This window comes from Leptonychotes weddellii, chromosome 14 (genome assembly GCF_054177405.1).
Source record: "Leptonychotes weddellii isolate Sample4059 chromosome 14, ASM5417740v2, whole genome shotgun sequence".
Lineage (NCBI taxonomy): Eukaryota > Metazoa > Chordata > Mammalia > Carnivora > Phocidae > Leptonychotes > Leptonychotes weddellii.
In genome coordinates this window covers 27163714-27176399 of record NC_138382.1, presented here as the reverse complement: position 1 = coordinate 27176399, position 12686 = coordinate 27163714, and the positions used below count along the sequence as shown (strand labels likewise).

Here is a 12686-nt window from a genome sequence, read left to right as displayed (position 1 = left end):
GACACAAAGAAATGGAAAAATGTTCCATGCTCATGGATTGGAAGAATAAATATTATGAAGCACTGGGTGTTATATGCAAACAATGAATCATGGAACACTACATCAAAAACTAATGATGTAATGTACAGTGATTAACATCTAATAATAATAAAAAAATTAAAACTTTTGCTCTGCAGACACTATTAAGAAAGTAAAGATAAGACACAAACTGGGAGAAAATATTTGTAAATTGTATCTGACAAAAGATTTATATACAGAATATTGAAAAAGGCCTTACAAGCAATAAAAAATAAGTAAAATATTTGAATAGGCCTTTCAACAAAGATGATGTCTGAATGCCTAATAAGCACTTAAAAAATTGCTCAAAATCATTAATCATCAAGGAAATACAAACTAAAATCACACTGAGGTCCTACTACATACCTGCTAGAATAGTTATTATCCAAAATACTGACAATACCAGGCTTTGGTGAGGATGTAGAGAAACTGTAACTTCACATATTGTTAGTGGGAATACAAAATGGTACAGCCACTTTGGAAAATAGTTTGGCAGGTTCTTATAAAGCTGAACATACACTTACCATATAACTCAATAATCTTACTCTAAATATTTATCACAGAGAAATGAAAACACAAATCTACACAAAGACTTGAAAGCAAATGTTCATAGCAGCATTATTCATAATAGCTCCAAACTCAAAATAATCCAATGTCCATCAACCCGCAAATGGATAAACAAAATAAATTATACTCATACAATGAAATATTATTTAGACTAGGAGAAAAAAATGTAAAATATCTAACAAAGGGCTTGTGTCTAAAATACACAAAGACCTCTTATAAGTCAGTAACCCAGCTCATCTCTCTCTTCCCCTTGGAACTTCCTCTGGCCCATCATGATTGCTTCCATCTCTGAACTTAACAACAACCTTCATTGGGTATTTTTCTTATAAAATCTTTCAGATCAGCTCCTGGTTGGAAGTGAGGGGATATAAGGGGGCATCAGTGATGAACAAATTAACACAAATGGGCTAGGATGGGATGGGGCATGAATTCTTGAAGCTGAAGTGGCCTTAGGGGATAAGAAGTGTCTCTTCATCAACCTGGTCTCTGCCACTGTAATGTCTGCATGGCCACCTGACCTGAAAATTGAGGAGCTTCCCAGAATCCCATAGAATAGAATGTTTCTGGCAATAACTTTTTTTCTCAGTATTTCATACCCACTTGGGTATTTTATTTTGCCTTCAGAATACCCAGGATCACTTCTACACCTATGTTTATATATCTTTGAATCCCCCATGGTGCCTACCACAGTGCTGAACAAATAGGTCACAGAGAATGAATGATACAGGGACTCCTGGGTGGCTCAGTCAGTTAAGCGTCTGCCTTCAGCTCAGGTCATGATCCCGGGGTCCTGGGATCGAGTCCTGCATCAGGCTCCCTGCTCAATGGGGAGTCTGCTTCTTTCTCTGCCTGCCGCTCCCCCTGCTTGTGCTCATTCTCTCTCTCTGACAAATAATTTTTTTTTTTTAAGAATGAATGATATAATTGGATATTCCCAAACACAGGGTAGATTTGGTTCATGGTACCTGCCACTCTTGGGCTTAAGCTTTACGCTGAGAAGAGATGGTGAAGTCCTGGAAATTAATAACATTGCCCTCAAGTTCAAGGTAGTTATTTTGATTTTGTTAGACTGAAGATGAGATGTTATATACCTTGAGCCCCCTTGGAAAGAAAAGGATGGGAAGGAAATACCAGGAACCTGTCTCCTGGGAATCAGTTCCCAAACCAATCACCTTGAGATAATTACCAAAAGAGAAATAAGAGAAATACTGTCAAGTGAGGAAAGTATGTATTTGAAGAAAAACGTAACTGACATTGTGCCTTCAGCGCAACTAGTTAATCTCCTACATGAGATATCAGGGTGATGACACACTTTTTTCTTCAGAGGATCACCAGTGCTAAATGGAAACTGTCAATATGACGGCTGCAGAATTGTAGTCAGTGAGATACATACAATTTATAAAAGAGAAAGGGAGTCCAACTCAAACAAGGGCTTCAACATTCCATTCATATGCCCAGGCTTTCATGCAAAAAGCCACTTAAGAATTACACATAAGTGAATAAAATCCCAGAGTCTGGTAATAGCTACCCCTACTAACGTGAGACTGTTCATGAAACTTAGGAGTGTTTAGTGCCTCAGTGAAGGGCACACCGTTTAGAGAGCTGATCGACAGATGAAAGCCGACCTTAGGAGCCCCTGCCGGCAACTGTGGGTTTAGTCTTCAAAGGTACAAGCACACTCTATTCCCCTGAATGGCCTTGAAGTTCTTTGATTATTTTTTCTAAATAAACTCTTAGCCAATATAGTAATACTCCCCCTCAGTTGGGTAGATTCTATTTACCTACCTAGCAATTAAATTGTGTTCAAATACAATTTCTCCATTACAAATCATGTTTATAAAGGTGCAGTAGTGTATTTTATAAACATTGAACTGCTTTATGTGTTGTTTTTTGAAGATGTTTGAAATACTCAGAAGAATATGAACTACTAAGCTAATGCCTGATTAATTAGTTATGGACATTAAGTGCTTACAAAAATTACAATATTTGTAAGAATCATATATATTGAATCTATAATCATATTAAGATGTTCAAGGAAATTTGGTTACTTAAATTTAAAATGGTCAGGATTTGACCTGTCAAATTTATGCATTATATAAATACTACAAAGGAACAAATGAGTTTGCACTTATTTTTATGCAAAAATTATTAAGTTTAGAAATAAATTTCAGTTGAATTTGAAGCCTTTGAAAAGTAAACTTTAAATCAAATAGATTAAAATCCAAGTAATAACAGATATTCTTTTACATGTATAAAAGGCTCCCCGAAGGAGTACAAGTTAATGGGAATTTGGCAAAGCTTTCACCTCACAGACTCTCAGCTCCACAGTCCAGAAAGAGAACAAAGGGCACCTCTCCTGAGCAGTTAAATGCCATGTGGGCCATACCTGCAGGAATCCTAAACCAACAAAAGTTCTCAGAACTTTCTCTGTCAAATTTTCATAGATTCTAGAAGAACCAAGACTGTCAAAGGAAGAGGGAGGTAAGGGGCATCAATCTGGAGCAAACATAACCTAGATGGTCTGGGATGGGGACCTTACTTGAAAATCCAGAGAACCTCAAAATCTAGGAGCCAATAAGAACTTGAAAATGCTTCCCAGGATCCCATAGCATAGAATGTTTCTGGGAACAACTAAGAAGTTTATCAAACTACCTCAAATATTTTCTTTTGCCTCTGAAACATTCAGAGTCACCCATACACTTACTTTTGCCAAGTGGGGCCTTGTAGAATGCTAACTACTGAGCAGCTCCCACACTCTGTCCATCAAGGGAGGTACCAGGTGCCCTACCACAGCTACATTACGTCACAGAGAGCAGACTTCCTAGAAAGGTGCCCAAAAGCATGGAGGCAATAAGCAATGGAATACAAAGGGCCAACCTGCCTTCTGGACCTAACTATGTCACCACACAGCTTGGGAAGCTTGAACAAAGCTTTTTCAAAGCTTTTTTTGTGACCTGACAAGTATCACAGCTGTGAAATGAGCATGAACTTACTTTGGAACAGGGTTTGTTATAAAAAGCCACTGAAATAACACTTTAAACACCCAGAAAGATACAAGCATAAATGTAGAGAATTAGGTTCCTTATTTTAAAGTCTGAAGATGCTAGGACTGCTTTACAGCAATGGAAATGGTAAGCTGACTCTGAAATATTACACATACGGGCATCCATTTAACTAACAAGTAGGAATAGAATTCTGTTCCTACTAACATACTTTCTAACCAAATTTCATCAAGACCAGAAAAGGACAGCATAAACTAGATGGGGAGGGTAAAGAGAAAAAAAAAGTTCTACAGACTGAAGTTAATATCCTAAAAAATTTGATTTTTGTATCAACTCCATGTCAGGTATTTAGCTCACTCAGTCCTTTCAATAATCCTAGCAGGTAGAAATTATTATTCCCTTTTTAGTGGGGGGGAACAAAACTGAGGTTTGAAAGTTGAAGCAATCTGCCTATTACTGAGAAAAAAAAATTAGCTCTGAGAACTTCAGTTTGTATGGCACCTCCCAAAAAAACTAAAGGCCATGGCAATCCATCCCTAGAATCTTGAAGAGTAGAGTTCTTGTGCTTATTTCACATTTCAACAGAGGCTGAAAAATGTAGCAAGTCTTCATGGAAATTTCAGTGATGAACTCTTGCTGTCAAATTTCTAAATGGTCCTGTTTCTCTTCTCACATCCAGTGGTGAATGTTAAGCGCTCGTCCTAGAGTTATCCAGATCTCGCCACACCATCCACCTCCCTTGAAATGAGCTCTAAGTTCAGATGAAAGGAAGCAGCCATCACTCTCATGTCAACATGGGCATGCTAGAAGATCCCAGATTTTAGCAGCAGCTAAAAGGAGGACCTGGAATCACTGTGCTCATTGCGTTCTCTCAGATGGGCAACTTTCATTCCCATCAAAATAGGAGGAGACAAAAAAATTCATCAGGAAGTGTGTCGCAATTTCACAGACTGACAGATGGAGGCATGTAGCAATACATCTTTTATTACTTCCCTTGACAGCTACAGATTGCATACTGAGTTTAACAGGGCTGATACACACATTCTGCAGGTGTATTGTTGAGAGAAAAAAATTTGGGACATTTTCTAGTTATCAGAGAAATAATGTACCTAGGTATGGAAAGAAATTTCCTGGTAGTCCAAAGAACGTTTCTCCCTACTGTTCCAAATACTCTCTTGTTACGTAATCCTAACACAGGTATTTTGATGCCTGGTAAATTTATTTTCAAATATGGATAGGCCAGCCTGCATTAGAGGTTTCTCCTCTGTTGTGTTTATAAAATGATCTATAACCAATGATTCTACAACTAAGAGACTGCAACTTTCTTTACTAAAGCCTCACGCTGCATAAGGTACTATATTTATGTCATACATAAATATATAGTTTGGGATGAGTAAATTTGATTTCCTCAATTTGATTTTCAAAGTTAAAAAACTGAAATTGTGCTGTACCCTTACAGCTGTTCTAGGGAGCAAATACCCACAGCTTAGAGAAGCTAGTTCTTCACTAGCCAGTAACACTGATGTCATACTGCATTTGATGAAAGCACCTGCCCAGAAGCATTCACACCTGATAAGCATATTGTGTGGACTAGAGTTACAGAAAAACAGAAGAAAAAAATCATTTTTTACCCTAGTGTCAGATGCCACAGTTATATCAGCTAATGAAAACAAAATTTCTCTGAGGAATGTGGAATGTATTTAGTATTTCCACCAAATAATGGTTCTGCCACCATCTGCAAGATGTGGAGACAGCAACGAACCTGATTACATTTTTTCTTATCTCCTGATGAAACTCCCCATTAGGCACTAGGCAGGATCCCCATCTCCCAGAGGACAGTTCTGGTGTAGATGGATATCAAAAGTGGAAGTGGGATGATTGCAGCAACTAATGGCCTGAAAAATGGTGCTGTGAGCATATTTACATTATATCATATACAGGAATAAGTATAATTTATATGTGAATAGATTTATAATATACTTAATTATACACTATATTTTATCTTAAAACATAACATCAAGTTCCCCATCTCTAACTGGTCTAGTTGACATACTACACTACAAAGGCATTTACATGCAGCTTTCATCAATTTCAGTGAGAAACACAGAACCCAAACAATCCTTGATAATCCTTTAAATTTTAAAAGTTTGCCTTATAAAATCCACGACTTGGCCATTTGGAAAACTAGATGATGACCAGGACAAAGTATATGGCTAATGGAGTGGATCTACAGAGTGCTACAAACCAACCAAAACAATGTGGCTGCTTCACGAAAAAGGAAACTACAATCTGCCACAGAATCAGAGCTTCTCATGTGACAAGGTAAAGAAAAGAGTTTTTGGTCAAACATTATTCTGGGTGAGTCTCTAAAGGTGTTTTTGGATCAGTTTAATATTTGGATTGATAGACTGAGTAAAGCAGACTACCCTCCCTAGTTTGGGTGGGCTTCTTCCAATCAGTTAAGGGCTGAATAGAACAAAAGACTGACCCTGCCCTCCAAATAAGGGGAATTCCTCCTGTCTGACTGGCTTGGAGCTGGAACTTGGCTTTTCCTGCCTTCACAATTGAAATGAAACATCCACTTATCACGGATCTCAAGCCTGCAGGCTCCCAGACTAAAACTACACCATCAGCTCTCCTGGTTCTTAGGCCTTTGGACTTGGACTCAAAACTAAACCATCAGCCCTCTGGGTCTCAAGCTTGCCAACTGCAGATCTTGGGACCTCTCAGCTTCCATAATCCCATAAGCCAATTCTTTATAAAAAATGTCACATATCACTCATATGTGGAATTTAAGAAACAAAACAGATGAACACAGGGGAAGGGAAGGAAAAATAAAATAAGATAAAAACAGAGAGGGAGGCAAACCATAAGAGACTTTTAACCATAGGGAACAAACTGAGGGTTGCTGGGGGGGAGGTGGGTGGGGGATGGGGTAACTGGGTGATGGACATTAAGGAGGGCACGTGATGTGATGAGCTCTAGGTATTGTATGCAGCTGGTGAATCACTAAATTCTATCCCTGAAACTAATAATACACTATATGTTAACTAAATTGAATTTAAATAAAAAAAATTTTAAATGCCATATATACACACACACAATCTTAATATATATGGATTTTTAAGACGTATATATAGATACTTTTAACATATCTATTATATTAAATACAAACACACAAACCCTGTTGGCTCTGTTCCTCTGTAGAACCCTGATTTAATACAACATTGTAATGGAAAAAACTCTTCCCTATAGAGCCACCAAAGTAGTAAAGATGGGGATATCTCATTCCTTGCCAAGATAACAAAGATGAATAAGCCGCAGCAGCCATCAGATGGTGATACTATTAGAAAGTATGTGATATTAGGGGCATCTGAGTGGCTCAGTCGTTTTAAGTGTCTGCCTTCAGCTCAGGTCATGATTTCAGGGTCCTGGGATAGAGCCCTGCATCACATGGGGCTCTCTGCTCAGCAGGGAGCCTGCTTCTCCCGCTCCCTCTGCCTGCCTCTCTGCCTACTTGTGATCTCTCTCTCTGTCAAAGAAATAAAATCTTTAATAAATAAATAATAAATAATAAAAGAAAGTATGTGATACTTGAAAATAAAACATGACTGAAATATTCCTACTTCTATAAGAGGCCTGGAATAAGGAACCCAAAATGCACACGATTGGAGGGGGAACAGTGGAGTATTAAGGGAGAAAAGATCGGACAAAAAGAGAGAAGACGTGCTCACAGATTATTACAATTTATTTTTCCCTGCAGAAATTATCATTCACACCAATTCAGGCACATGCATGTGCTGCCCCTCCCTCCAGGGCTACAGCTGTGACCACACACATACAACCTGCTGCTAAACCTCAAATCCTTATCAAATATGCCACGTAATAGCTAATCAAGCTGTGAAGAATTTTGCTTCTTCGTTCTTCCTGACTTAAAAGCCAAGGTGCTCCTGAACGATCCTATGAATTTTAGGGCCTGTGTTCTTCTCACGACACCCACACATACTTAAAATCATCTTTGTATGAGGTTCACAGAGAGAGGAAACAGAAGGTGTCAAAGGAGAGATTTTAGAATTTCAAAAAATTTCCAGGATCACAGACATTCTTTTCCAATATACAAGCTAAAGACATTTTAGGAAAGCTTAACACCAGTTGGGTATGCGGAGACTTGTGAAGCGAAAGGGAATTTAGGATTCATTAAAACACTATCATGGATAGAGACCTAACTATTTGCTCAGAAGTCTTCCATCCCACCCCACAACGCCCAGTAAAGACTCCTTGACTCCCAGCTCAGTGGTCACAGTGTGCACAAAAGAAGGCTAATTCTGAAGTGAGCATGTACCTGGGCAGGGCTAAAAGCCAAGGCCTTGGTCTCTTGCATCCTTCCGTGTCTTTCTTGCCCTTGCACATTCCTTCTCCTCCTTTCTTCCCAGAACAGAGGCTCTGGAGCGAGACTCTGGGTCTGAATACTCTTTCTGACACTGATTAACTATGTGTGACCTTGAGGAAGTTATTTACCTCTTGATGCCTCAGTTTCCTCAGCAGCAAAATGTAAAATATAGTAGTGACTAGCAATGTGGGGTTGTGAGGATGAAATCAGTTCAAGCACAACAGGTTCTTGATGCAGTACTGGCCCACAGTACATGTCCATGTCAGCCCCGACTAATCTTGTGGAGTCCATTCTTGGACCCAACAGGTGGTAAGTTGATTTTGGTTCATTTATGGCATTTCTCACATGGTATAAAAAGCACCCATTTACCAGCCCACCTCCCCCTAGACGGAGCAGGAATCACACATTCTCATGATCCTTCCCAGCACCTAGTGGTGGTACACAGCAGATACTCAATAACTGTGGACTGAGTGCTTCAACACACTAATTCTAACAAGGACAGTGTGTCACCTAGGCTGCTGATTATGAATGGCAATGGCAATGCAGCAAAGTGAAGCTCCAGGTAGAATTCTGCAATGAAACACAATTCACCCTTTGGCTGTATAATCAAGTCCTGGGATTTTTTATTTGTCTAAATTCATTTGCTTTAAAAATCTTTCAAATAAGGTCACTTTGTTTATATACTTGTCCCTCTTAATGGCACAGAGAAGTAAGCATAACAAAGCTGACTGAATCAATGTTACTTTTGCCCCAGGAGAACAAAATTCTAGAAATATTTATGAGCAATCTCCTACAGTTACATTTAATTATCAATTGCACATAACACATAATTATTAAAGTCATTAAGAAATGTCCTTCCAAGTATAAACAAGAGCAAAGCATCAACAGACCCAGGATAAAGCAGAGGTTACAACTACCTTTTTGATGCCTGGCTCCCCCCAAATGACATTTCCCTTAACTACAAAAGGGATAAAAAGACCACTGGACTAACCCTGGTCTCAGGCATGTGATTTGGTCTCAGTCTCAAAAAACCTTTTGTGGAAAGTCCTCTTTTTGTGAAACATCCTATTAAAAAGCAAGCCCGTGAGACATATTCACTAGTTCCTCTAAGTAAGTCCCAAGGTGTTAACTGAGAGGACAGAGGAAGAAGTAGACAGACAGACACACATATGCACACACCTACTCCTCCTATATAGACCAGACCAGTTAAGAAGATCAGTAAAAGTCACAGGCTTTTTCCTACATGACTTTGGTTATTCCCATATGAAACATGCACAGATGTTTCTGTTGGATCACAGATGTCACTGTCGGGTCAGATTAATAAAAGCCATATTTTCCAGTTAAGCATAAGGAAAAAGAGGTAATAAAGGAATTCAAATATGCTCATGCTCTGTAACAGAAAAGAATAGGTGAATTTGCATTTTATGTTTCCTGGCCACATACACTTCTCATTTAATTAAAAGAATTTGGGAAGATGAGTCTTAAGTTCACATGACCACAATTTACTATGAAGAACACTAAGAACCTCCTAGAAAACAATACTACTTTGCAGTGCCAAAAAAGCACACCTGAATCAAATATTAAGTGAAATGAGTTACTCCAAAAGCCAAAAGGAGGATTGCTGAAAGGTTCAGCTGGTTTAGTTCTACAAAAATAAACCGAGGAGCAGGCAGCTCACCACTATATCCTCAGGGAATGTGTCTCTGCTGAAGGAGCCATCATCAAACACAACCTCATAGAAGGTCTGCGATGTCACAGCAATCACCCTGCAGCTGTAATAGCGGGTGTTCCGATGCTTCGTGATGACCGTCTGCCCCACAGAGATACCCTTCTCGCCAGCCTTGGACTTCTAGAATAAGGGGCACAGAGAAAGGAGAGAAAAGGAACAGGAGAAAGATAAAAGGTAGGGACAGAAAATAAAATATATATTTATTTAGAAAAAAAAAATTCACGTGGTCATGATACATATTTTTAATTTTTAAACTTTTTATTGGGGAATAATTTCAAACCTAAAGGTTACAAGTATATGAGTAGTACAAGATACCTATATACTCTTGACCCCTTTACCCAGATTCACCTATTGTTATCTATCAATATTTTTAACATTTTACCATTTCTCTTTTTTTGCATATTCTATCTCTATTTTATATACATGTATATTTATATATAAAAAAATTGTGTGTGTATATATATAAACAGTCCACCCAGAACCATTTAAGAATAAGCTACATACATCATGGGCTTTTACTCCTAAATACGTCAGTTGTGTATTTTCTAAAAATAAGGATTTCCCTTTACATAACCACAGTACAGTTACTAACTTTAGTAAATCTAACATGGACACGATACTTTTATCAATGATGTATGTTCTAATTTTGTCAACTGAGCCAATAATGATCTTCATGGTTTCTCCAACTCCCCTCACATGGTCTCAAGGGCAAGGTCCAGTCGAGTCAGGTACTGCACTTTGCTGCCGCTTCTCTTTAGCCCCTTCTAATCTGGATCATTTCCACAGCCATTCTTTGTCTTTTGTGATCATGAGTGATACTTCTAAAGAATACAATTCTCCCTCTCCCTCCTTTTTTAACAGAGCATTTGCCTGATGTTTCCTCATGATTAGATTCAAGTTATACATTCCTGGCCAGAACACCACACAGATAATGTCATATTCTTCTCAGGATATCACATCTGGAGGCACATGATGTCTGTCTACCTCTCAATGGTGATGTTAATTTTGATCCTAAACAAACTGTAGTCCAAACTCTCATTATAATCACTATTTTTTCCCTTACAACTAATAAGCAATCTGTGGGAGAAACTTTAATACCATGCAAATATCCTGTTCCTGTACATATCTGCTTAGGTTTAGTATCTATTGACGAGTCGGGCCTGATCCAATCTTTACTGTGATGGTGGTGATATGCTGATTTCTGCAGCTCTGGCACTCCCTCCATATTTACTAGCTGGCACTTGGCACCTGTTAAGCAGGAGTCCTCTACTCTCCCCACATCCTGGTCTTATGTGGGAGAGGAGAAGACAAGGTAGAAGCCTGCAGAAATGGCCTGGGGCCCACAGGTCAGGCTATGCAGGGGGTAGGGAAGGGAGGAGGGCAGTTCCTTTGCCATCCTAAGGAGTCAGGACATTATCCTGTGGGCCTAAGGAAGGCACCGAGAGATTTAAGTATTGAAGAAAAATGATCCAGGTTTATATGGCTATAGGTGGAAAAGGTGAGTGGGGAGCTTATTACAATGGGCCAGGTGGAAGATGAGGGCCTGGAGTAAGGAACTAAGGACAAATGCTCATGATTTGGATGGAGGGATGACTCCCTCCCAACAAGCATGTTCCTACAGTCTCCTAGTTGTAGAGTGAGCTCTGCCATCTAGTTTCTCACATGCCTAACAAAATAAAATCATTCCCCAGTGATTGCTGGGTTGGTTGGGGAATTTTTTTGCCTTTAGGTGTAGTTAGGTATATAAACATCTTGACAAAAGACAAAAGTAAAAAGACTATAGTGATTTAAGTGCACTATGCTTAAAGTAGAAATCATTTGTTTTGTTTTGTTTTTAAGGTTTTTTTGTTTTGTTTTGTTTTTTAGTAATCTCTACACCCAACATGGGGCTTGAACTCATGACCCCAAGATTAAGAGTGGTGTACTCTTCCAACTAAGCCATCCAGGCACCCGTGAAGTAGAAATCATTAATAGCTAGGCCACAGTATGTTATATGTGCTGAAATAATTACCTAGTTTCCTGTTTCATTTCTCCATCCAACCCCTTTAAATATATCTAACCTTTCCCAGTAAGAGAAAACTCCAATGTGATAATGAATATGAGTAAAAGCACAGTCTGTGGTGATATAACTCCCGAACTGGGCCCACAACCGTTCCTCAAGACTGTACTGTTTACAGCTAACTGTAGGAGGCAAACTTTACAACCTGTGTGACCATATACAGTGGCCCCGAGTGGCCATGGCAGCACTTTCTGCAGATGTTGTCCCTCTCTGTCAAACTGACTTAAAAACACTCATGGTCAGGATTGCAAGTGCTGCATTTTACTATGGTATTAGTTCCTTTGTGCATAGTTTATTAAAATTGGAATTAACCCTGTAAGGAAACGATGGTTTGGATTTGAATTCTAAGCTCTGCTACTTACTAGCTGTGTGATCTTGTGATCTTGAACCTTTATCAGCCTCAGTTTGTTCATCTGTAGAAGGGATAATACTTACATTAAAGGTTTGCTATAAAAACAGGATAAAGTACATCAACTACCTAGACTCATGGGCAACTGGTTCTGAGCAACTGTTGACTGGTTTCATTTTGTAAGGGGAGAGCATACCTAGGACCCCAGCCCCAGATTAATAAGCCATTCTTCCCTGCTGCCCCGCAGTAATGGGCACGTATGGCTGCAGCACCCTGATTTCACACGACAAGGCTGAATTCAGCCCCAGACCACCACCGTCTTGTTCTTTACCTCATCCACTTCTGATTCTAACTCATGTCAAAAGTGGGCACAAAGCTATGGTCCTTAGGAGGAAAGGCATAAGGAGGCCTCCTCCCCTACCCCTAATGCTCCCAAAGCCTTCGTCTGCAACTCCCTTAAAGCCCTGCCCAAATGACACTTTGATTGACTATTCCTCCTACAACAGGGCAAAATCCATGCATCAGCGCCAGAC

General features: G+C 39.2%; 1 protein-coding gene across 1 annotated transcript in view; it reads right to left on the bottom strand.

Annotated features, from left to right (window-relative positions):
- The window catches only part of KDM4C (lysine demethylase 4C), a 259913-nt gene that overhangs the window by 31520 nt on the left and 215707 nt on the right, over window positions 1–12686 (bottom strand). The window contains exons 13-14 of the mRNA XM_081804070.1: window positions 12167–12217; window positions 9695–9865 (exon numbers count right to left, since the gene is read on the bottom strand). Of these exons, the coding sequence (XP_081660196.1) occupies window positions 9695–9865; window positions 12167–12217 (222 nt within the window). The remainder of the gene's footprint in view (window positions 1–9694; window positions 9866–12166; window positions 12218–12686) is intronic.